The 26,465-nt window shown below is 45.2% G+C and overlaps 1 protein-coding gene across 6 annotated transcripts in view; it reads right to left on the reverse strand.

Moving 5' to 3' along the window:
* Nucleotides 1–26,465, reverse strand: part of CELSR1 (cadherin EGF LAG seven-pass G-type receptor 1) — a 161,252-nt gene that overhangs the window by 35,883 nt on the left and 98,904 nt on the right. For all 6 annotated transcript variants that reach the window (XM_035315454.1, XM_035315455.1, XM_035315456.1 and 3 more), the window contains exons 6-16: nucleotides 12,220–12,377; nucleotides 10,873–11,036; nucleotides 9,451–9,576; nucleotides 7,217–7,383; nucleotides 6,603–6,788; nucleotides 6,187–6,300; nucleotides 5,649–5,823; nucleotides 4,722–4,863; nucleotides 2,829–2,949; nucleotides 1,412–1,595; nucleotides 491–592 (exon numbers count right to left, since the gene is read on the reverse strand). In XM_035315454.1, coding sequence (XP_035171345.1) covers nucleotides 491–592; nucleotides 1,412–1,595; nucleotides 2,829–2,949; nucleotides 4,722–4,863; nucleotides 5,649–5,823; nucleotides 6,187–6,300; nucleotides 6,603–6,788; nucleotides 7,217–7,383; nucleotides 9,451–9,576; nucleotides 10,873–11,036; nucleotides 12,220–12,377 — 1,639 coding nt within the window. The remainder of the gene's footprint in view (nucleotides 1–490; nucleotides 593–1,411; nucleotides 1,596–2,828; nucleotides 2,950–4,721; nucleotides 4,864–5,648; nucleotides 5,824–6,186; nucleotides 6,301–6,602; nucleotides 6,789–7,216; nucleotides 7,384–9,450; nucleotides 9,577–10,872; nucleotides 11,037–12,219; nucleotides 12,378–26,465) is intronic.

Consider the following 26,465-nt stretch of genomic DNA (forward strand, 5'->3'; position numbering starts at 1 on the left):
ATGCAACCTCTGCTGTACCTCTTAGCACTGCAATGTTCCTCTTAGCACTGCAATGTACCTCTTAGCACTGCAATGCCTATAAAGTGATCGCTGTGCAAACATTTTTCATAATTTTATCATTGCCCAGAGGAACTGTGTTGCTGGTGATGATGTATAAATCACTAGAAACTGAAAGTTACCTGGGTAAGAAGTGCTTGGAAAACAGTAACCAGAATATTGGACTGTGCTTTTCTGAAAATACAGATACAGAATTTCTGTTCTTTGTGTGTGTTTACCTGCTGCACTTTTGTATTTATATTTTTGATATTCTAATGTATTGTAACAGTTCTTGAGTTTCAGCTAGATAAAGTTTTGTCCTTGTGACATGCATAAGCTATGTTGTAATCTCCAGACTCAACGAATTAACACCATTCCCTATATACATATTTTTTGCTGTCCCCCCCCGCCCCCATGTAGATAAAGTAGTTAATGTTTTACTCGGAGAACTTACCCACTGATCCCTTAGGACACGGCACGGCAGCTGGCTGGCCAAACTTGGTCTGCGGCCACCAAATACCAGCCTCGAAAGCTTTGGGACACCCATTATAAATTACTGAAAGCAGAAGAAGAAATGATGCAATTTTTCTGAGAAAATAAAATCACAGAGGAACAACTAGAAGGTATTCCAGACTGCCGAAAGGACCTTCCAGCTGTTCCCATGCCCCAGCAGGATGCTTGCTCTTTGCAGCACCTCCCAAGCTGTAACCCATCACCTGCTCCTTGTTCAGCAGCATGGTCAGACAGATACAGGCAGAGGAGACCTCAGGGTGATTATGGGGCTCTGCATCTTGGTTCTACATATCTCTGCCTGATCCTTTATTGTGGGAACACATTTCCCCATCATTTCACCCACACACTGCGGTGAGAGGACTGCTGCAGCAGCTTTGTGCTGATCACAGGTGGAGGGTGGGTGGGTGAGAGGACAGGCAGGACAGGCAAGGCAGGGAAGAAAGGCATCTGGAGTGTGGCACAGGATGTGAGGGCTCTCACCCATCTCATCAGCTGTGGCACAGCTGTGTTATACTGCACTGAAGTCAGGCTTCTTGCAAAATTGAGATAAGGGCGTTTTGCTCTTTCCCTCTAAGCTAGCTGTATTTCCACTTGATGGAAATAAAGAAATAAGACTTTTCTTTTTTTTTTTTTTTTTTTTCCCTGTCCCTATTAGTCATACTGGCACAAATTTAGGAGAAGAGGTGCAGATTTAGGCTACTGCACTCCCATTGCCCTGCTAGAGCCACCCCACCGGCCTCGTGTGCACCCCAGCAGGCAGCAGCACACCCAGCACTGTGCTCCCCACATCTCCCCACTGCCATCAGCTCCAATCCTGCAGCCCCAGCCCGGCTGGGCGGCAGCACTGCTGGATGGGGTGTACCTTCACAGCCCTTCAGGGTGACTTCAGCAAAGGGGTTGTCGCAGCGGTTGCACTGCCGCCCTATGACTCCAGGTTTGCAAGGACACTGCCCTGTCTCCATGTCGCAGGAGCGTGTGTGGGAGCCCGAGGGGAAGCAGTCGCAGGGATAGCAGGTGTCGCTGCTCTGTGGCCGGTAGTAATTTGCCTAGAGTAACAGAAAAGGACAGACAATGAGGTATTCTACTTGTATCTCAAATATAAGCATTTGCTCGTGTTTCTGAAATCCTGGTCTAACAGCACGTGCTTCATAAAAGGGCTCATTGAGCAGAGCACAGGATAATAATGATATTGCAATTAACAGAAAACATAACGTTTGACCATTCTTTCTGCTAGCCCATAGTTATCTTACTGTGTTAGGCAGGCTGAGCACAGCAGGGGTTGCTGGGCTGCCCAGAGCTGCAGAGACCCAGGGCACAGGCTGCTGGTTGCACCGGGGACACAGGGCCCACATCTCTCATTATGTACTTGCTACTTGTGCCCAGTGAACACATTCTTGAAGGATCTGCAGTTCACTCTGCTTTGCAGTTCGACTCCTGTCTAGCATGGAGAAGACAGGAAGGAAATTTCTTGCACTGTCCATTTATGTTGCATGCACAGCACAGAGTGAAATCAATGATTGTGTATTCAAATTGCATCTGCAAATGCTTTTGATCGAGGTGCTACACAATTACACGAGACAATGGTGCTGGTGCCCCGCTGACTCGATTTAACTCAACAGTTGCTGTGTGTCCTGCTGGCATTTAGGAAAGAAGCGCTGGGCCAGATTCGCTGCTACTGCCAGTTCAAATAGGCAGGACTCCTCTGAGGTCATGCAAATCTATTGTAAAACCTATTGTGAAAAGCCCATTGTAAAACCTCCAGGAGGGAGGCGCCTCCCTTCCCCACTCTCTGCTCCTTCCCATATGTCTGCAAAAAGACTTAAGAGGACAGTCCCTGAGGAAAGCGTTCAACCTCTCATTTATTCATCTCTTCCAAGCTGCTAGGTCTTTGCTGACCTACGGCAGACGACAGCTTCACCCAGCCAGCCCAAGCTGCTGCACGGAGATCACTTCCTTGTGACACAAAACCACCAAAAGCATTCCTCTCCGCCCAGGTCTGATCTCCCCCAGTAAATCAGGCTGCACTTCAGAGAGATCAGAGCCAGGCTTTCCTTCTCTCGATTTTGCTTTACAAAGGCAAATAAGATAAGGGCTACACAGTATGATTTGGTGAAGGGCAGTGCCAGCAAAATGTTTTAGGTAAACATTAACTATGGTGTGCACATATAGGATACAAAGCACAGCTATGTATACTTTGTCTGAGTTGCTGCAGTTATTAGTGATGAAGTTACTTTTTAAGCTAAAGAATTTTTTACTTCAGACTGCTGCTTTTTGCTTACCTTGCAGTGGCATTCCCCATTGGTCTTATTGCAATCAGGATCAAACCCTTTCTTAGTCTCGCAATTACACGGACCGCAGATAGGATTTCCCCACCAGCCTCTGGGACAAGGCAAGTCAATCCTATAAAAGAAAATCACATCCAAAGAAAGTTCTTTTAAGATTCCTCTTAAAAGGTGGGAAAAAAGAGCTTTGGGCCAAATCTGCACTCAACTCCATCAGCTAATAGGGTGCAATGTATCCCACTGCAGCAGCCAACACTTTATATGTGTGTGTGTGTGTGTGTGTGTGTGTGTGTGTGTGTCTGTTTATTCACTGTAACAATAAAGACAAAGAATATCAGTTCTCCAAAACCCTAGCGGGAATACTTCTCTAAAAGTTTTCAGGACCAGCTCCTCTTTTTAAGAAGTATATATCTATATGAGCAAATAAAGTGTTCTTTCCTCTAGGAGATGGTGATAGCACCTATGTTGCCTCCTGGAAGCAGTCCCTGGTCTCACCAGTCCCATGGCTGGGCACTGCTGGGGTCAGCACTGGCTAAGGCAGGCTGGACAGCCCATGTCAGGCTGTGCTAACCCTCCAGCAGCCCATGCCCTGTCCCTAACTTACCCAATGCCACCAGCACAACCTTAGGCTGTGTTTCCTCAATGCTTTACACCTACGTGAGGGCTGCTGTCTGGTTCTATCCCCTCCCCACACATTCCTGCCCCATGGAGCAGGAAAAAGCAGGTACAGCAAGCCAGAGGCCGGGCATCAACCCAAAAGCTGAAACATAACCCTCGGATTTGCTAGCTCTTTTTCTCCTGGATAAACTTCTGAGCAGGTTTGTTCCACAGCCACTGCTGGCAAGGATGCCCTGGAATGGGATGAGGTGGTGATCAAGGGACCCTGATGGCTCGAAGTGCATCAAGAAGTAGCCTGAAGGATGTTGCTGCCGAGGCTGCCCTCAGCAATAATGCAGAAAAATCCCTTCCCTGCTGTTTGTTCACAGGGAGAAAAGCTGCTCGCTGTCTGTTCCAAAGACCACACTGAATTTTGTTTATGATAATTGCTGGGCTTGTACGTCTATGCTTTATAATACAGAAAAAAAATCAGCAACGCTGCACTTGACGTGAAGTCAGCAGATAATGACAAGGGACTGCTTCTCTTTGTCGCTAATCCCGAGGAATGACAGACGAATCTGGCAACAGCAATGCCAGTGTTTGCAAGCCCACACAACAAAAGGCAGGGGAAGAAGCTTGCAGTTTTCAAAGGGAAGGAAACAACATCACATGAGCTATTCCTAAATGTGTAGACAAATGCCCTCAAATGAATGATGTGCCCACATTACAGCAAATCAAAGTGCCATCTCGGGGATAGATGAAGGCTGGTTGCTGAATGCTTATCTGAGACCAGGAAGCTGCTGATGAAGGAATCTGCACGTTTCCACCACACAGCAACATGGCACAGACCTCTTAGGCTGCCCAGAAGACATGTACTTTTGCCCTCTCAGGGTCCAGACCCAAACTCCAAAGCTATTTTATGTGACCAGGCCACCTAAGCGAGTACATTGCCCTGTGTGTGCGTTGGGGCAGCTGAAGGGGAAGCTCAGAGCCAGCTCTGGCCAAGCCTACCAAAAGGTACAGGTTAGATGCCATGCTGTGTAATGCAGCACAATTGGTCCAGCCCCTGAACTGCTCATGATGGAAAGTGGCCCCTGAGCGTATGGAAGTTTGTCTAGTATCTGGGAAGAGAGCTCGGGAGCACTGAAGGACAGGGAGCCTGTAAATACCATCTACTAGGAACATTTGAAGTAGAATAGGAAAGCTAACTGAAGCATAAAAGAAGTGGTGGACTGCTCCCTTAGGAGGAGAGGCAGCTGGGAGGATCAAGGAACCAAAGAATAATTCTCCTACTTGCTCTCGCAGTACTGCCCGTAGTAGCTCTGTCCACATTCGCAGGTGTAGCCATGGGATGAGCTAGGTTTGTGCACACACGTGGAGACATGCTCACATGGGTTCAGGTTACATACATCAACACAGTCTCTTCCAAAGTACCCTGGGGAGACAAGGTCATAAAATTACAGCAACCATTGTAATTTACGATTTGCGTGTCTCTAAAAGACCATCTATTTTATGCTCATACACTAATAACACATCTTCAATAATCAGTAGATTCTCCCTGAGATACTGTCAGAAGAAGGTACTCTTTTCCCTCTCAGCAAAAAATAGAGTGGGCTGTTCTTTTCGACAGCCTGTTAACATGCTTGAGGCACCCTTGTGTTTCTGGTTCCCAGTGTTATATTCAGAGCATGTGTTACAAATAGTTTTGTATTCTCTCCCTGCACATAGGGGAGGTGACTGTGCTGGGTGCTGACAGCATGTGCTGGCTACATGCACCAAAACAGAAAAAAACATTCAAAGTATCTTGATTAGGATGCAGGGTGTGAGACTGAAATCCAACAGCAGAAAAGGCTGGGGAAAGAAAAAAAGGGAGAAAAAAAAAAGAGAAGAGAAAGAAAAAGAAAACAGAAGAAAAGAAGAAAAGGGGAAGTGAACAGAAAGAGCTCTTTGCACCAGAAACTGTCTTTCTGTTTGGTTGACACATTTCCTAGAACAAATGATCCTTAGCCCATGCCTGTAGTTGCAAGGGTGGTACAGTAGGACAAAGAAAGATCGGATACTGATTGGAAGAAGAACTGCTAGATGAGCACCACCAGCAGCAGCAGGAGGCTTGCAAAGTGCTTGTAAAGAATCCTGCCATGGCTGCTGCTTTTCTTCTGAAGAGCACAGGGAGATGTGATCCAGCTCCTGTCTGAGTGCACAGGGCGGTCAGTGGGTTACCTGGGTCGCACACGCAGGAGTAGCTGTCCCAGTCGTCGCTGCAGTAGCTGTGCTGGGGACACGGGTTGGAGTCACAGGGGTTATCCACTTCACAGCCCTCCTTCACATTGATCTTGATAGCCTGTTTCATGTTGAGTGTGGCTATATTTGTAGATGTCTCTCCCATTCTTACTCCCTGGTGACAAAAGACAATTATTTTTAATTTAGAGTCCTCATTCTGGATACAGTACTATGTGTTTCACTACTTCCACTAATCCTTGAGGCTGCATTTTATAGAAACATCACCTGATAAGCCCAAAACAGATTTTTTAATGCCAGTCTTTGATTAAATCAAAGCAGCAAAAGAAAAGGGATGTTGCCCTGTGAGACCAGATTTGTACCTGGGAAAGTGGGTGGACTTTACCATTTTGATTCTTAGATATCATTTTGATGGAGGAAACAGAAATGTTTGGGGAAGGATGAAAAAGAAAAACCTGCATTTTCATATGGGTATTTTCTTAAATTATCAACATTTGCCTCAGTTCTTCTCATTTCATACCTGCATACAGCCATAAAACCCCTGCTGAACAGAGATTTGGTCGCCAGAGACACCTCCTACAATGATGCTTTTCATTTTCAGTCCAGGTAGTTGATTTCCTATTTGCACAGTGCTCTGTTGAGGAAAAGAACAGTGGATAACAAGCACTATGATTCTCTTCAACACAGACAGCTACTTTCTCTAGTGATGGCGTCAAGCAGTAGTTGATTGTACATTACGAAAAAAAATATTGATGAAGTGAGGAGCTTGGACATCTGCATTTGTTCACAAGACATATTATCATTAGGTTTAATAAATTAATATAACTTCATTAGGCACTAGCACTGCAGAATCTCTCAGAGCATAAGTATTTGTTCACAGTCTCCTTACAAAATATTTCTGTAGTGCTCAGTGGCAAAGTTATAATGCTGCCGTACCTGGTACATCCCATAGTCCAAGGACATGACGGCCAGGTACTTGATGTCTTTTCCATCTTTAGCACTCTTTAGCTCGATTAATAAATGATGCCATTCCCCATCACTGACTCGTGTTTGAGTCATCTTCAAACTAGCAACCTGGCTCTGGCCACTGTATACTTCAAACTGCACATAGTTGTTCAGTATCTGTTGGGGAAAAAAATCACGTTTATTCTTTGTGACATACTTAGATTTGGTGGGACAGAAGGCAAGACGGAAAACATTTCCTTAGAAAACCCCAAAGGAAAAGAATACAATAAAAAAGAGAACACTTGCAATAACTCTGTATAATTTCAGACATTCAGTTTCTAACTTACCCTACTGGGGGGGAGGGGGAGAAGACAACAGAGACACATTCTTTTTGTTTGTATTAATGCACACTACTAACTTTGTTAGAAAACCTTAAACCACAGAATTTCAAGTTTAGAATGATTAAAAGTAGAAGGCTGAAAAAATTGTTTGTAGTGCATTTAGCTGGGTGGACAAGGCTGTGAAGTTCATGTGGCCATATCCACAGATGGGGATGGGGGAGAATTTCTTAATACTTTTCCAAGCCAAAAAGGCCACATTTCTACCTGGATGTTGATCTTGGATGCAGCTCCAGCGTTTGCTTGCATTAACATGCCATTGACTTTCCGGGTTCTGAACATCAGCCCAATGTACCACGGCACAGAGATGGTGATGTCAAGGTCACTCCAAATGATGATGCTCTCTCCACTGAAACGCTGAGGAGAAGGCATTACTGTAAAACAAAAACATGACAGAAACACTTTATATCCTTCAGGACAAAGGTTAAGAGTAGAAACATCATGGTATCATGGTGGTGGCACGAGTCAGCACCTCCATACTGCTACTGCACTATAGAGGTGAGGGATGTTCCTAGAAAGGTAAGCTTTGGGATCTCTGCTGATAGATTTCTGCTGATGAGAGGGTGGACAAAGCAGGAAATGCAAGGGCACCACTTGCTGCAGATGCTTTCAACATATCCTTGATTACTTGCTTCTAATTAACAGATTAAACACAGAGGAAAAGGCTCTGAGGCAACAGGAAGTATAAATTAATTATAAATACACCAGGGCCAAATTATTCAGCTGTCTCAGCTATGTGGTCTTTTTGCAGAGAGAAAGCTCTTGTGGAGTTACCAGAACCATCTGCCTTAGACATCTAGAGCTGATAGCTGAAGCGTTGCCCTGACGTCTAACCCTGCATGAACACGCGGTGGCTTTGGTGTGGGATCTGCCGTCAGGCAGCTCCTGACTGATGTCCTCGCTTCCAGGCATGGTGCGGCAGCTTTTTCCAAGTGGAAGCTTGCCCCTTCACCCCAGGATAAGTGCAGGAAGCCTCAAGAAACTCCTTCTCAGGCTTCTACAAACACTAGCAGGGGCATGGGGTGGGACAACTAAAGCTTGGGCTGGCCTTGAAATCCACAGAGCAATTTAAAAGTATCAACCATACATAGATCACAGAGTCACAGAGGGGTTGAGGCTGGCAGGGCCCTCTGGAGGCCAGCTGCTCCAACCCCTGCCCGAGCAGGGACACCCAGAGCAGGCTGCCCAGGACCACGTCCAGGCGGCTTCTGAAGGTCTCCATGGAGGAGATCCCCCAGGTTCTCTGGGTAACCTGTGCTAGTGTTTGGTCAGTAAAGAAGTGCTTCCTAATGGAAACCGGTGGTGACTTAGGGTGCTTGCAGACACCATTCCCTTCCCACACCTTCCCTCAGTTCCCCTCCCTTCCCTGGGGCCAGGGTGCACATTCTCCTGCTTCTACAACAGAAACCCCTGTCCCCTAGACCTTTGGCCTCTGGCATCCCCCGACCTCCAGCCCTTCCCCATGCCTGGGACTGAGGGGCCCCAGTGTTCCCAGATGGGACCTGATCAGCCCTGTCACCTCAACGGGGGGACACGTGCTTCAGAGCATCCTCCTGCCACTGGCAAGGCAGCGATGCAGCAATGTAAACTGTCTGCTCAGGGCTTGTCACTTTGAAGTGCTGCCTATGTATCTGCATAGACATTAAGAGACTCCTACATTTAAAAGGCCAGCAGAGAGGGGGACCTCAGAAACACACTGCCAGCACCAGGACATCACCTGCAATCTGGTGCAAGCAGCTGACAGCTTCTGCTGTGGTGCTAATTGCCCTTCAGTGCAAGGGACTCCAGAAGAGTGACCCTCCACCAGACGTGGTGGTGCTGCCTTAGAGCAGGCAGCCCACTGCGGCACTGACCCCACAGTTCCCTTCGTACAGGCTCCTCCTTGCTTCCTTGGGAAGAAACTACCCGCGAGTTCTTGATGCCCTATAAAACACACCTGCAGCTCCTTCCTCATCCCATATTAATGAGGTTTTACACATACACAATGTGTTCAATCAGTAAAACTGAAAGTGCTGGTGCTCAGCAGAGACTGCCTTCTTGTCAAGGAAGTGGTGATTAAAAATGCACATTCAACCCCGGTCTGAGTCAAAGCCTAATAAAATCAGCAGGATTCTTTCCAGTGGTTTAAGGAGGCTTAGGATCAGGCATTTTTACTATAAACAAATTACTAAATACTGCCAAGTGCTGTGGAACTCCTTTGGTCTTGTAAATAAATCAATGAAAGCTGCTGTTACTCAAGACAGTAAGTCAGCTATCATATTTACTCTAGAGGTGATCTCACGATCATTTCATGTAGACAATAGGTGATTTTTAGTCTCAGTTGCAATCTTCTGTTACCTATCCCTTAAACATCACAGCTGGACATACATGCTCTGAGATGCCAATGGCTGGTAATGAGACATGCAAACAGGACTTCACACCAAAGGGCCCCTGCATCCTACCTTGCTCACAGTTTTTCCCCCCGTACCGTACAGGGCACTCGCAGATGTAGGTGTTCCACTTGTTGACACACGTGCCTCCATTCTGGCACCAGCTGGCTTCGCAATAGTTCCTCTGTGCTGCACAGCCTGGAATTAAGGAAAACGGTTACTTTGCGTGGCTTTAGCAAAAAAAGGGCTCTGGATGATTGACTGTGTCTGAGTTTCCTTGCAAAAAACAGACACAACCACTACAGCATTTTATTTATTTGTTTTTTAATATATTTGAAGTCAGTGAAGCAAAGTGTGGATGGCAAAAGTTTTCATGAGCTGGGCATGCATCACATTCATAAAGACAAATCTATCAATGGCTATTCAATACAGTCACTGAGCTGTAAATCTCTGGGTGGTAAGAGAAAATTTGTGGCATATACCTGGCAGCCACTGCTGGAGACAGCCAGACAACCAGTGCTGTGACGCAGCACCGTGGTTCTCAGTTTATTGTCATGTAACCAAGAAACCAACGTGTAGTGTTACACAGAGGAGTAACACTATTGTAGGTCAATGTTTTAAACCATGTGGGAACATGCTTTGAAATGAGGAAAAAGAAATCCATCCTAAAGAAAACATCTTTTTTGTCATGCCCTTCCTGATATGTATTTCCGCAAGATAAAAACTTGTGTTTAATTAACATTAGAGACACGAATGTTAACAAAAATGCTCCAAAATGAAACAGTAAATTTAAGCTTATGCCACATCTTCCTTCTTAATCCATGATCTGTGCCATGATCATACCTATAAGAATCAAAATTTAGGTCTTACATGGAGCTTCAGCAGGGTGGGAGGAAAGGACTTACCATTCTTCTGTGTAAGAGACATTTTTATGTTGATGAGAGCACTTTGTATATGAGCTAACCCTCATCATTGATCCAGGGACCAGAAACCAAACCAGAAACTCCAACAGGCTGCTGCATGAAGCAGGCTTCACATTTGAAGGACTGCAGAATTTGACTTACAGGATAAACTTCATTTATGAAAAAAATCATTACAAACATTGCTTTTTTCACGAACTAATCCCATTGGCTTTCAGAACAAAGTAACACTGAAAAGGTAATTTATAAAACAAACAAAAAAAAAACACAAGAGGAGTAAATTCCCTGTGCAAATTCCTGGGTGAAACTCATAATGATGCAGAAGGTTTAAACAAGCCCAGTCCTTTTCTGCATGCCACTTAATCCTTTAAGTGTGCACCATGCCACAGGCTACTGTGTGTGTCCTTGGCACAGGCACTGACTGCACCTTGATCAAACAAATGAGGTGTGTTGAGCAGGTCTGGCTGCAGCTATGCCAGTGAGGAGGCCCTTGAAATGCTGAAATGTTTTTTTATACACAGCGATGGCAGAGAGTTTTCTCCTGTTGGCTTTTTAGGTTTTTGGTCGTTCATACCTGGCAGCGTCCCATTATTGGCGATGTAGCTGGCCATGTCGATCGGCTTGCTGTCAATAGAGAGGTTCCTCATGCAGCCAATAAACTGCCTGTTGTGCACCGGGAAATCTTCTGGCAAGTTTGGGACCCCGCCAAGCAAAAGAGGGCCAGTCAGGTCCAAAGATCTGAAGAAACAAAGGAATGGTCACTATTTCCTGCACACAATTTGTTTGGTTTTCTTCCTTATCCTACTGTTTCCATAAGCACATCGGAGAAGCTGAGTTTACTTGTGTTGCCACACAACTCCCTCTGCTACATCAGCACTTTCAGAGCTTGTAATCAAGTGACTTTCTGGTAAAACAGATCTCGGAGACAGTGCAGAAACACCATAGCCTGTAATTTAGGAGTTGGTGGATGCATATATGACCTGTCTCTAACAGCAGAGAAAGAAAATGAAAATGTGGAAGAAAATGAAAATTATGGGAAAATGTGCAGCCATGGGACAGTTCTTTCTGACTCCAGTGATCCAAGAGCTGGCTATAGTCTGCAACGAAAGGGTTGAGGTGCTGTAGGCTTTAATACAGTGACTTAATTACTCTACAGGGCCAGCCCTTTTAAAATCTTCTGAAAATCTTTGTCTTCATAACATTTGGTAGAAGTAGGTTCAGCTGATCGACTCCACACTGTATGAAAAGGTTATCATTTGGTCAGTTTGAATTACCCTTAATTTTTATGATGTGCCCCCCTCTTGGGATTTTAGAACAGCACATGCATATCAATGGCCTTTCTGTTATCATTCATTATTTTATACACCTACTATGTTGCTTGCTATCCATCTCCTCTTTAAACTCAACAATAATAATATTTTGGTCTTTCCTCAGAGGAAAGCTTTTTTTTTTTTTTTTTTTTTTTTTTTTAAATACTGAATGATTTTTTTCTGTGCCTCCTTTATTTCTATCTCCTTTGAGGATAGGACTGTTAACTTAAATTATGGATGTAATAAGCTCTTCAGCAATCCCCTTCCTAATAATGTAACATTTTATTTGCCCTGCTCTCTAGATGTTCACCCTGAGTAGATAATTTTTCCAGTAGATAGTTTTTCCACAATGTTTTCCACTTCTTTTTGTTGCATTTTGCAAGTAATTTAGGCACATGTCTGTATCTATGTGAAATTGTGCATTCCACCCAGCGTGCCAACACTTGCAGTAGCCTGCACCACATTTCATCTCCTGAAGTAAAACTTGTAATTTTTTCTTGTTAAGTTGTATCCCTTTTCTAACTTAATTTGTGTGGCAGTTAACCTCGTATTGTTGACTCTCCCCTGGAAGAAGAGAATGACTGGAAAACACAGATATAGGGAAACCTTACTTCTTTGAGCCAGTCTGAGTCCCCTGGGCAGCACAGGTGTAGTTTCCAATGAGGCTCCCGAAGCGCACGGCCACCGCTGTGTCGCAGTCATCCACGGTCACCACTGCCACCTTCTCCCCCGAAGGCCCGTGGGGAATTCCTAATCGCCCAATGTTGGGCTTCAAGGAGTAAATGGCACATGTCACACAACCACTATACACACACAGGATTTAGACACTGGTTCAGCGAGCTCAACAACATACTTCTTCCTCTCAAAAAGGGACGAAAATAGGATGTGTAAGTGAAGTAGCAGTAGCTAAGGTGACCTATGAAATTGAGGCAAGAAAAAAAACAACAACAGATGGATGACTTTATAGGGTTCATTGTGATACACAGCATGATCAGAAGTGGCCTCAGTCTTTGCCACTACTGAACCACTTTGGCACAAGTCACTTCAAAAGGGTGCTTTCTTACTTCTCCTCAACAAACTCTAATAAGTTCAGCTCATTTTGCAGCTCTTCACCTCAGGTGAATGAAGGCACTTGATTTTTAACATTGTTTCTGCCTGAAGACATGAAAACATAAAGTGATGTCATACCACAAGGGAGGTCAGCCTCACTTAAACCGGGCTTTCCCTGAAGGGGATACTCTGCCAGCGCCACCAGAAACTGAGCACGGCTTCCAAAATAAGGCTGTAGCAAAACGTTGTCTGATGACTGGGAGGGACCAGTCATCTGAAGGAAATTCAGTGATTGCAACAGATAGGGACCGAGAATCCAAACCCAATCACCTCCACCACAAACACATCCTTCATCTCTGGTAGCGCCCCTTAATTTCCCAGTGGATTGGCACAAGCGTTACCCCAGCATGACTGATGGGAGAGCGCATCTGCTACACAGAAGCTCTACAGCTGCCACCTCTCTGGTGGAGAGATGCACCACTATGGTTAAAAAAGGGACCACGTATACACGGCAGCGTAATAGCCTTGGTGAAGAGCTAAGAAATTGTACAATTACATTCTTTTTCATGTTAGTGTTAGTAGAGAGCTGTGGAGTCCTGACTGACCACTTGTACAGGATCTCTGAGGACTTTTTAGGTGAAAGAGAAGCAATGAGCTGAACTTCCCTGCTTTTCCTGCTGTTCCTCTGTGGGCAAAGGGACACCTCACAGGAGTGAATTCACTAAGATCTGACCCAAACATGCAGCATAACTGAAAGCCAAGAGATATTTTTATCGTGTGTTGATCAACAAGGCTTGTAACCATATGAAAATGGAAGATGGCTGGGCATTACACTCTAGTTAGCTGTACACTTACTTCAAAACACATATAGCTCAATGGTGTACTGAAATCCCTTATTTGTAGAGCAAACAGGGAAGCAGCAAGGGGATAAAAACCTATTCTTACTGCTTCAGTTATACACACATAAATTCATTAAAATACTTAAAATCATATCACCATCTGTAAAGAGATACAGATTCATTTTTACGGGTAATTATCCTAATGTATAAAAAAATTTAAAAGGATATTTCCTGGTGTTGATTCCAGTTGGAAAGTATTTTCCATTTCCTCTACCTAATGTGAACACACAGTCTGGCAGTTATACAGTATAAGCTTTTGACCTCTCCTAATTGGTATTAAGGCAGATTTTATTTTTCCAATACTCCCTTTGTTGCTGCCTAGCTTGGAAAGACAGGAAGCAGACATACATGCAGTGCTGAAAATATTGTTGTATGCAATGATGGAAATGTTAGAGAGCAGCTTTTCAAAGCAAATGAAAAAATAGTTAAAAAATAAACTAGCCAACAGGCAAACTTTCCCTTCCAAAATTAAAATGTTTACATTCTGGGTGCTAGTTCTATTCATTCGGGGGAATGATTTGATTAACATTCATGTTCTCTTGCTTCACTGAAATAATCTATTGTTTCTTACATGGGAGCCCTGACAAAGGGAGGGTATTTATTCTCGCAGCAGGGGGGATCTGCCCAACGTTAATCAAGATTGCAACCTGATGAGACTCATCAGTTTGCAGCTGCTCCTTCACAGTCAAGTAGCTGCAGTGGCAAATGGATTTTTTTCTACTTTTATTTAACATTGAAATTGCAAAGCTTTTCTCTAGATGTTGACTGGTAACTGCAGTGCAGGCCTCTGGCATCTATTCAGCTCTGATGACCACACAGAACCACAAGACGAAGCAAAGTAAATGGATTATTCAAGTGAACAAAAACAGACCCATATGCAGTTCAAACCATCCTTACTTCAAACATCTCATAATTTTCTGAACATGTTGAAAGGCCCATTTGATAGAACAGGCCAGAAACTGAAGAATAAGTTGCTGGGAAAGGAAAGAGATTCTCTGGGTCATTTCATGTGAGATGGACTTTTTCTTTTATATGTTGCAAGTTCTACACCACTCACCTTTTCAGCCCCTAGCTTGGGGACTATTTATAACTGAAGTAATGTGAATAAAAATAAGAAAACTGGAATGGAAGGAGCCTAAGTTAGGAGTTCCTGCAGAATTGAATCAGGAAACTGATTTTATTCATTTAATATTTTGATTAATACTAAGTATAGCTTCTAGGTGATTCAAAAGATATTTAGAGTATCATGTGTTAAAAAAGAAAAAAAGAATCACTTTGAATATCTGAGTCCTGGAAAGAGAATTAATCACACAACGTGAAACTTGGGATCTAATGACAAGAATTTCTACTGTAAGCTTTGAGATCATCAGCTATAAATGTTGAGAAGTATAGAAAAATTAACTGCATTAATTGGCTACAAAACAATTATGAATCATGGTGCGATTAAACTGTAAAAGAGGCAATGCAATAGCGGGTTGTTGCAAGGATGGGTATTAGGCAAATTTTATGACCATGAATAGCAGAGAATGTTGTGGACAATTTTTAATTCATTTACTAAAAATAGCTTCAAACCAGAGCAGATGCACAAAAGTGCTGCCAGGGCAATGGAAAGCTCACCTTACCAATCAGACAAAAAAGACTCAGCATATTTAGGCTAGCAAGGTAAAGGCCAAGGAAGGGTTTTGAAATCGAGAAAAGTAACATTGCAATGGACACAGTACAAGAACAAATGGGTGAAAGATGCCCATGAATATAACCTAGGCTAGAAATCACCAGGTGATGCACAGCCGTCAGAGGGGTCATCTCTGGGAGAGTAGCAGGGGCAAAAATGATAAAAAAGAACTTAATTTGTTTGTGGTTATAGGAGCTCGTGTTAGCAGAAGACTGACCTATGTTCTTAAGAAAATAAATTGCAGTAATTAATACTTGGAAAATGCACAAGAAAGTGAATTCCCAACACTAAATGACAGTACAAACATCTACATTTCAGGCACGAGCTTTGCTTCTGTGCAATACAACTGGAGCAAGACTGATCCCTAATAGTAGTAACAGCTAACACAAACCAGCATTAATTCACACTATTATTTTCTGGAAATATGTTCAAGGAATTAAAAGCCAGAGTTTCATCTGGGTACTTAGCAGTCCTTTCTGCCTGTCAGACTCATCTCCTGAAGCACCATGCTACCGAAAAGGCAAGTTTCATTAGCTGTGCCAATTCTGCACTCATGAGTAAATGTTCAGTGTGGTGTACAGGAATTTACCAGCATGACCCCCATTAACAGCAATGCAAGTCATGTAACTAAGTTCCTGCTCATGGAGCTGAAAATTTACCTTTTGCTGCCTACCCCTAAAGACTGCCTTTTAATTTAGTGCTTGTCCAGAAAGAGGTTGGGATTCAGACTTCAAAGACCACATGCTGTAAAAGTGAGTAGCCAGCAGAGGAACCAAACAGTGCCAGAGAGAGAACTGGGTCTCACTTGAACAAACTACGAAATAAATGTACTCCTCCTGGACTGGGGCGGGGGGGAAGGCAACCCTGAGTGTTGCAGAATTTTATCACTGTCATGTAATGATTCTTCAAACATTCAGTGTACAGAATCATAGAATCATAGAATATCCTTGTGGGAAGGGACACAGAGTCCAACTCCTGGGCCCGCAAGTGTCTGAGAGCATTGTCCAAAGGTTTCTTGAACTCTGGTAGCTCAGTGCCATGCCCACTGCCCTGGGGAGCCTGTCCCAGTGCCCGAGCACCTCTGGGTGCAGAACCTTTCCCTAACCCCCAGCCTGACCCTCCCCTGTCCCAGCTCCATGCCGTTCCCTCGGGTCCTGTCGCTGTCCCCAGAGAGCAGAGCTCAGCGCCTGCCCCTCCGCTCCCCTCATGAGGGAGCTGCAGGCCGCCATGAGGCCTCCCCTCAGCCTGCTCTGCTCTGGGCTGAACAAACCCAGGGACCTCAGCCATCCTCATGCATCTTGCCCTCAAGGCCCATGTGTATGCATAGCCAGGGCATCACCTATTAAAATCTGCTGCACTGACATCTATGCTAGCTTGTCCTAACTACATACAGAGTCTTTTGTCAAAGTGAAAGAAGCAGGGCCCTGACACATGAAGGAAACATTTCTCTTTTTCTTTAAAACAAGATGAACCATATTTATGTTTCTCAAATAATGGTAATAAGTATATAAAATTGTAAATAATGGCATGAAATTTAACTTGATCTCTCCAAACTTTCAGAAAGGAGATTAGCTGTTCTAATCTGTGGGTGGGTAATCTCAAATTTCAGGTCTAATGCGTGGCATTCTCCATGGCCCAGATAAAGTCACAGGAATGACTTGACAGTATGTCTTAAAAACTGCAGTATCCTTCCCAACCATATCAGAGTTAATGATGAGATGTCCCACACGTCTTCTGGCCCCAGTGGTGACCTGGAGGGATGACCTTCTCAAGCTGCGAAGGTGATGCAAGTCCCTTGGCTGCTGACATGGCCACAGGCCACCTGGGGGATCTCCTGTGGTCGCAGTTGGTGGCAGAGCGAGAGAACGCCACCCCAAAGATATTTCACTAGAGATGCCAAATCTGATTTTAGTGAAACCCAAGCAGGGAACAATGAACTGTTTTGACTTTCCCCCACAATTTCAACAGAAAGAAACACATGTAGATTCTCACAGGTGCGTGTAAAATGCTGGGAAGCTTCATCTGTGAACTTGCTTTGTATAAATGGAGACCGGAGAGAGGAGAGAAGGTCATCAAAACACATCTGCTTATAGTTTGCGTATCTACTGCACAAATCTACTCCCATTCCACTTAAAATATCACAGAGATATTCTGATGCATCTCAGTTTCATTTGGATCCTCAGTTATTTTAAAGTAAATATTTAAACTGCTGGAGCCCACAGAGTTACTTGTTAAGGATACAGATGATCTAATAATGCACAGTGAATGGAAAAGACATACAGATTAATGGATAATGGTAGCCTTCTCTTACATACTTAACAATCATATTTTTACATGATAAATAATGCTGTTTTCAAAAGCCACGATGCAAAATGTTGGAGAGGTTTAAGCAAATAGTCCAATCTTTGGTCGATTTATTTTTAATTAAGCCAGACTAGATACTGTAGATGTAAAAATATTACAAAGTGCAAATGTTTGTTTAGTTAATCGGCTGCAGCAATGAGGATTAGGTGTCTGGATCTCACACTGTATTAGTTAATCCACAAGATACCAGGGCTTTTCCAAGGGTCTCACAAATGTCTGCTCCATCAGGAACATCTTCTTCCAAATTCCTAGCTCCAGTCTCATATACAAAAAAAAAAAAAAAGCCATTTGAATTTTTGCAAGGATGGGAAGAGGGATGCTAGAGCATTTTTGTCACCTACAGGAGAGTGTTCCAACTTGATGGATATTTCCTGTACTCAAACTCAAAGCCGTGCTCTCCAGTCCGAGCCTCAGCCACGATTACTTCCGTCTGCTTCAGCCACCCCACTGAGACTATCGAAGGAGCTGACAGCAGAGGAGAGGACTCAGTAGCAATCTGTAAATGTGGCCAAGAATTTGAGAACACAATAGGAACTCTCGAAAGCAAGACCTCACTGATCTAGCTATGCTTGGCATCAGGAGACCTGTTTTTTTCAGAGGACAGATAGGTCCCCATGCTGTAAGTACTGCCCTTCCTTAGCAAACTGTGCACATAAAAAAAATCTGCTGGTCTTTTATCCAAATGCTTTGTGTGCCATGGCTTAATATGCAGAGCTTGCCTTGTTTGTCTTTAAATAAGTCCAAATCTGTAAAAAGAAAAGCCATCCCGAAGTCAGTGCCAGCCTTTTAGTGTTTCCAAGAGTTTGCTTACTGGACAATAAGTTACCCCTCTGTTTTTGTTAATCAGTAGCTAATGATTTATTGACTGTTAGGAGTGGTTAAAGGTTAAAAAGAATCTGTTTCCTAGCTATTTTTAATACAAAACAACACTCCTCTGCATTGCTAACGGGCTGGTTCAGCCCCCCAAACCCCTTGGTGCTCACACCCTCTGGGGCTCTTTTCTGCCCAGTGCCTCCAGCTACGGCAATAATGGGGGAAAATGGAGCCAGTGGCAGGAGGGATGCTGCTGTCAGGGTCTGTCCCCCCTCGCTGGCTCCCTGGAGCTCATTAGGCAGCCCGCCAGCCCCCCCGGCTCCTTCATTAACCCTCCGGCCCCTGCTCCGCTATACAGTGCCTGGAAGGGAGCGAACCTCTCTGATTCCCAGGCGATGCCGTGCTGCTTCACTGGTCAAAAAGCTCATTAACCGCCTGCCGCCATGGCCTGCCTGGGCCAGCGGCCCGAGTCCAGCCCCCACGAGGAAGATAAATAAATAAACAAGCAGGAAAAAAACAAACGCATCGGCCAGCAGCAGGCAACGCAGGGAGGAGAGGCTAGGAAATGCCACAGAAGTTTAGTGCCAGGATGTGAACTTTTCTGATCAATTGGGAAACTCCAAATCAGGCTAGATTAAGAGACACCATTAATGTTAATCTCTGCTTTTTTCAAGTTTCCCCCTAGAGATTTCCAAAGCAACTTTAAAATTAGCTGGTGTGAAGAACAGAAAATCTCTTACACACATCCGCTGGATCCCTCCTGATTAGTCACCAGGGAAAAGCAGGCCGCATCATTTCACATAAAACCCTTCTTCCTTTGATGTATGTATCCCCTTTACTCCCTGAATATTTTAATGGCATTTCTTTATACAAACTTGGCTCAGGTCTGTAGAGAAACATGAGAGCCTGTGACAGTGAAAAGGAAAACCCCAAAGCTTCCCATCAGTGAGTCAAAAATGCAAATCCTGAAAAGCCACCAGACCAGTTCCTTTTCCTAGACAAACTCCCTGCAACACCAGTAGTCCGGATCCAGACTGGGTAACAAAGCCGAGCAAGTTCTGCTAGACTGATTTGTTATCTCCTGCCTGGCTGCATCCAGAAGTTAAGCTTTCGACACAGCCAGGAGATCTGGCACATGTGAGCAGTGGTACCCAACGAGCTGCTGCTCTCCTGGTGGTACAGCAGGGACAGGGAGCAGCCTTCCCATCCCACCAGGAATGTCCCACCACGTGGCAATGGCATGGTGTTTCACGACAAAGCTGTGAAAAGCCATGGGTATATGCACACAGCATCCAGCAGTGCACCTTTCCTCCACGGTGTATCCAGCATCTTCATAAAGAGCATAGAGCTCCTGCCAAGGGCACGCTCTTCGATTTGACTCATTTTGGCCATGTCAGCTGCAGTGCGGATGGGAAGAAGGAGTCTTCCCAGCCTGAAATGGAAATTTTATTCTCCTGTTTGTATTACTAGATGCTCCTCAGTTCTTTGATGCTGAGTCAGTGAGGCAGCAAGAAGGACCTGTTTTGGCTGCCAAGAGACCTTGCCCACCCCTCCGACAACATCCAGCTTGCCACGTGGAAGACACCAACCACCGTGTTGCTCTGCTGCAGGTCCCCTTGTCTGCCCTCCATGGCCCTTTCCTCCTCCCTGGGCTGCCTCTGTGGCTGTGCTCCTTTCCTCTGCCCCCTCCTGCTCTCTGAACCCTTTTTCTGCTTTTTCCTTCCTCCCTCCCTTCCAAATGCTACTCTTTCACATGCTCTCCTCTCCCACTTCAGCAAACCCTTCCTCATTCCCCGCTTGTTCCTATGCCAGAACACTACTCCCAAACATTTTTGGCTTTATATAGATACAGTATTTTTATATCTTAATTTTGCATCCAGGATGCAAACGTTATTGCTCTCAGAGTGCAAGAAACACCTAGAAACAGCGCGACATAGCAGCCAACTCCTTCCCCTTAGCCTTGTCCCTGGGGACACCTTGCCAAGCATGCTGCAGCTCCGTGTGGGTGACGGGGACACAGCTGGCTCCATCCCAGGGGTCCCACACTGCTGCGTGGGCTGCCCCCAGCTCTGTGAGGGTCTCCCAGACCCCTGAGTGCCCAGGTAATTGCAAAGCCCTGCTTCCCCTCACTCCACAGACAGACGCAAAATACCTGAAAAGTTCCCTGTGAATCAGCGAGTTACTGTAGATTTAGTGTGTGATTAAACGGAGATAGCAGTGCACTTCAAAGCCCTTGCACCAAATTCCTGAGGTGCCATTTCAATGACTCTGCTAGAAACAGCGTGCCATGCTAAATCGGTGTTTCACCCCCTCCAAAACAGAACAGAGGGTGAAAATGCTCCTTTGCAACAATAAAAGGCACAGGGGCATTTTCTGAAAGAACAGCATACTTCGAAACTGAAGAGCACAAAACAGTGCCTGGGGATGGGAAATGGTTGTAACTGCAGGTGCAACTCTAACGGCAGGAACACAAACCTGTCAAACCTGAAGAAACTCATGCCGTGCCACAGATCAGCGAAACCAGAACCAACTGCCCCCACTGCTGGATGTCACTTGGTACCCCTGCCACATGTCCCCTGCCCCTGAAGCTGGCTTTGCAGAAGAGCTCAGGTCGCCGGCCTGCACAGCAAGCTTTCCAGCACAGTCCTCAAGGGCTGATGATTAAAGACCCCTCAGACTGTGCCACCCCCCAACCTCCTCAGATTTCAGGGGAGCTGAAAATCACCATCTGGGGAGGTGCCCCTAAACCTCTGAGTTGTGTGGTGTGGAGGTGGCAGGCAGCTCGAGCTAACCTGCCTCATGGAGTGCTGCCTGGTACCAGCTCCCCCTGGTCCAGAAAGCCCAAAGCCCTGGGTGAAGCCACACGGCTGAGACCCCGCCAGGAGAAGAAGTGGACCCAGGCCTTGAGCTCTATTTGGTTTTGACTTGGAGACATGGTCCATAACGCCAACCCTCTGCATGAAGACCCTGGGGAGTGCTTCTGAAAAAGCTCATTTTATATGTAGATATGAAATTGCTGTCAAAACAGGTATTTTCAGGTGTTGTGTGCAAATTCTGCAGGAATAACGCTTCAAAAAGCACGCAGGGGAGAGAAAGACAGGAAGGCCTTCGGTACTGGCCTGGCGCACTGCTTCCCTAACAGTGCAGGAGATTTCTCCGAGCTGTTACAGACAGCTGAGCGATCCAGGGCTGGGGAGCAGGACACACTTTGCATTTCAATGACCTCCAAATGACTTTCACTGCTTTACACTTTCATTTCCTGAGACACAGATTTAGAGGGGAGTTATTTGTTATTTTGTGTCAAGACAATGGAATGTCGCTCTGCAGCCAAGCCCCGATTTCCTTTCTCAGGTATTAATCACTTTTCACTTACCCTTTACCAGAAAAAAAAAATCAACAAAACCAATTACTACTAATTGAAATCTGCACAAATAAATATCCTGTTCTGCAAGGGCAGATTGGCTGCCCCTTGTTATACCCACCAAAACCTGCAGCCATGCCAGAGCAGGACCAAGAAAAAGCAAGTATAAGCCAGGCAGCCCTGTAGTGATCTCCACGAGGTGCTAGGTGTGTTGGAAAGTTTGCCACCAGCCAGCCCAAGTCCTGCTGAGGGAGTGTTAGGTGCACGTGGAGGAGCATAAGGCCAGCACAACCCTACAGCAGCGTTTCTCCTGCCTTCCCAGCTCTTGCCTTTCCCACCTGCAGCAGTGCAGGTGGAGCTCTGGATGGGTTTTCACAGAATTTCATGGATGAAAGGGACTAATTTTATTAGCTTCTCGTGCTTTTGGCTTGTACAACCACAGAACCGGTGAGTCCTGCCTCAACAACATGGCTTCACCTGAGCTAAAACATTCCCTAAGAAAGGGAAATGCTGACTCCATTTAATGACTTCAAAGGCTGGTAAAACCATGAGAACTTTGGGCAGATAACCCTGCAGATTATATACCTTCACCGTTAATGACATGGTCTATTACTTCTGATCAGAATTTGTCAAAAACTTTAGTTTCTCTATATCAAATCTATGATCTCATCCAGACTAGGACTTGCACTGATGATCCTCAGGATTTGGGTGGAAGATGATGGATTGGGCCTCAGCAAGGATGAGAGGCTCAAAATCTTCAGCCACGAATGCCAGGAAATGACTCAGAAACTGAACTATTTCTGCAGAGATTACCTTTTCACATGGCAATTTAGAAGTTGGGTTTTGAGCACATAGGAAATGACATGTTTTGCTTTCAGACATTGGGAACATTTTATGTGTTTGACTGGAACAGCATTTTGAACTTTAAATGTAAATGTAAATGTAAAATCTTGGCATGCTTTCAGCAATGGGAAATATAATTTCTTTCCTTTTCTCTAGATGCTTGTAATTGTAATTGCTACAATTTTTTATTTTTTTTTAAAAACAGCCATGCCCACTAGCATCAAAATACATAATAGTACAAAGATAAATACAAGATAAATAACGTAAGTGCATTGAAACAAATTCCTCTCATTAACAGGTCATATATACCCCCATATGATGCAGGTTCCTCCAGCACTAGTTACTGTCATGCTTCATAAGTATACAAGTCTGCCCACCAAAAAATCACAAAAATCCGCTGATGCAGTACTTTTGATTCATTTAAGAAAGTTGTAAAAAAAAAATGCAATGTCCTTTTCCAGGTAACCACAGACATATCACTTCCAAGACCAGAGGTAAAGACCCGGCTGCAGTCCCATTCTCTGTGCCCTACAAACTGTCCCATGCTTAAGCTATGGAAGAACTTCTGATCCCATGAAAACTCTGGAGAAGGAAAGGCAACCAGCACAAAGCGATGATCCCTTGAACGATACCATCAGTGCTCCACTGGAAGCTAGCACTGGCCACTGCCTCCTCCTTGCCATGCCACCACTACAATCCTGCAGCACCTCCTGGTATTAAATATTAAGCGTTTTCAATGAGATGGAGGATAAAGGCACGATAAAATTAGCAATGACTAAATCTTAAGTAAGAATATATGACGTGTTTTAAGAGGAAGCACTCTGTTTTAATATGTTTTCTGCCTTGTGTACTTGAGTTTAAAGGCTGTACTGGTGTTTTGAGATGTTATGGATTTAGGTTTGGGAATGCATATTTGAAAAAAAAATCTTTCTGGAAAAAAAATTGCCCAAAGAAATAGATTGTCCCTAGCTGAATGACTTTTCAGTGTTCAGCTCACCCCTCCCTGTCCCCACGTCCCAGTATTTGCTTAACGCTGTAATTAATGCTCTGCATTTTTCTCCTCCAGGCAATGCCAAGAACTGCCAGGGCAGGTCTGCGCTGACCATGGGTGCTGCAGGCACAGCGAGTCACTGTGAGCCTGCAGAAGTCAAAGTCTGGCAGGGCCCACATCTGATCAACAGTGGCATTATCATAACCTTCAACAACTGCTTTGTTTATTTAGAAAATCTCTCTCAATCCTTCAACAAATTAGTTTGGAAGCCACCGGGAGGATTAACTTCAGAAATTCTCCCTCAGATCGCAATTATGTCTGCTCAGATGTCACGAGTGATAGACATTTACATAAGCCGTATCCAATCTTTATTGCAAATTACATTTCCAATCATTTGACTTGTGTTGGGATCTGTCGTTTCCAAGAGAGCTCAAAAAAAATGACAGAGGGAAGGGAGGGGAAGCCTCGGCAGGTGCTCCCCAGCACAAGCTGCGATACCAAATTCCCCTCTAAGAATTTCCTTGTCAGACACTTCTTCTCACTGTTCAAATGATACCGGATGGCATCCTGGGTCCTTTGGGGGCAAAATCTTTCACCCAGGGTCCAATGACTAAACGTTATGCCTAGCTGGTGGCAGCTCCGTGGCTTTTGTCCAAGGAGCTGGTAATCTCTATTCAGCTGCAGGCATGTGCCTGCCTCGTAAATCACCGGGGCGGCTGGCAGCCTCGCTGGCTGGCAGGGAAACCAAGGGCCAGGCAAGCAACGCCTTCGAGCCCAACGGGGACAGGGGACAGGCAGTGGTGGGGACACAGGGAAGCCTGCACTGAGCCCCTGTGCCATCCCCAGTGTCCCTGCCCATGGCAGGGGTTTGGCACCAGGTGATCTTTGAGGTCCCTTCCAACCCAAGCCGTTCTATGACTCTAGGATTCAGTCCATGTTGAAGAAATGGAGTAGAAATGGAGGCTCTCCTAAACAGCCCTGCTGCACAGAGCTCCCATGCAACTTTCTTCTTTCCAACCAACTCATTATCTAAAGAATCAAGTGAAGCCCTGACCTGGCTTGTGGCTGCCTTTTTCTTCCTGATTTTACCTTCCTGCCCCTGTTCTTCTTCCACTTCATCTTCTGATTCCCAAGGAAGTGCAGAAAGGATTTGTTCCTCTGCCCAGAGGTCCACCACCTCCAACACCGATGCTGATGCTCCATGGTATGTGCGATTTGTGGACACAGACCCCAGACCACTCATTCTGCCGATGCTGTGTTGCAGCTACACAGGCACAGTTAAATCACCACTCGTGATCAGCCAGGCCGGCCAAGCAAGCGTGACGAGAGAGCTGCAACATGCACCCAAGGTTCAGAAAATCAATTACAGCATGGGTCGTGGCAGTCGTGGCACTGCAACAGAGGGGATTTTGGCACCAGGAACCAGCCTTCCGTCAATTGGTGAGGGACAGACGCAAGCTCTCCAGGAAAGGCACTGGCAAATTCTAGCCCTCGAGAGGGCTGAGAGCTAAATCTCTGCAGCAGGAGCTCAGTCATCGGCAGCACTCAAGCTCCAGCTTGCCCCAACTGAAGGCCAGCTAACTCCATCGCTCACCACAGGCAAGAGGTTTTTGAAAGCATGTGCAGGTCTGATTTAGAGCAACGCATGCACTGTGCTTTGAATTCATGGCACGCTAAAGATCAGCCTGGAGCAGCTCTCATTTCTTTCAAGTTTATCTCCAGCTGAAGAATTTGCCTGTTTTCTCCAGAGGCTGTCTCCAGGCGAGGCACAGGTCTGGGCTCTGCCGGCTGGGAGCACACAGCGGTGGAAAGCAGCAGGTCCCTGCTACCTGTAACCGCTGTGAAAGGGGGGCTGCTCCCCAGACAGTCAAGGATCTGAATTAACAACTGCAATGATCCCCAGCAGCCTCAGGGAATGCAAAGAAGGAGTTAAGAAAAGGCACCTTGCTATCTGTTGGCACATGTGAGAAGAAACCTTGGTCCAGTTGTGGAACAAATGTGACGTTTGTCCCCAGTATCTCCTTGCAAGGAGCTGGAGGTTTGAGTCACCAGTACAGCCGGGACTCCAAAATGTCTGGCGCCCTTTGTGTTTGCTCCTCTGGGCTGTGGAGGAGCATCTCATACGCACTGCCCCATCTCAGTCCCATATCTCAGTGTTTCTTCCGTGAGTCACTCCGTGAGTCATCTAGGGATTTGTTATCCCCTCCTCCACAACTGCTAGTACATCAGCCACCCTGTGATAGCTTGTTTCTCTCTGCCCTGGTCAGATTTTCCGTCATTTAGGTAAAATTTTCCTGTGCTCCCTTAAACGGGAGCAGAAGGAGCTTCTGCCTACAGAAGAGTAACGTCCTTAAGCGACTTTGATGTCATGTATGTGTAAGTAATATATGAGATACACAGTACATAAATATACATGTACATGCCCTCTATAATTAAAGGAACATGTCCATACGTAAAACATTTTTATCTCGTGCCAAATGATGAATTCTACCCTGAGGTAATGAGTCAGGTAAAACATTAACATAAATTTGATGGAGTATCTTAAATTCTGAACAAAATTGTGTTTCTATCAGAAGTTTGGGAGAACAGCTTGAAGTTTTCACTTAATTAAAAACATCACCCAGTACCCAGGCTGAACAGAACCCCCCGTGCCAAGCACATCCTACATTCATACATGTACCTGATGCTGTATGTGCAGTGAACAGCAGCTGCTTGCTGTGATATTACTGATACTGAGCATCGCTACTATCAAACGTCCTGGTGATTTGGGTGATATTCCAAACTGACAAATACCAGCATCATCAAACCTATTGACTGTCGTTCACCCCAGCAGGCTCAGGAGAGCCACAGGACTGAATAAAGAC

Source organism: Oxyura jamaicensis, chromosome 1, assembly GCF_011077185.1.
Source record: "Oxyura jamaicensis isolate SHBP4307 breed ruddy duck chromosome 1, BPBGC_Ojam_1.0, whole genome shotgun sequence".
In the NCBI taxonomy this organism is placed as follows: domain Eukaryota; kingdom Metazoa; phylum Chordata; class Aves; order Anseriformes; family Anatidae; genus Oxyura; species Oxyura jamaicensis.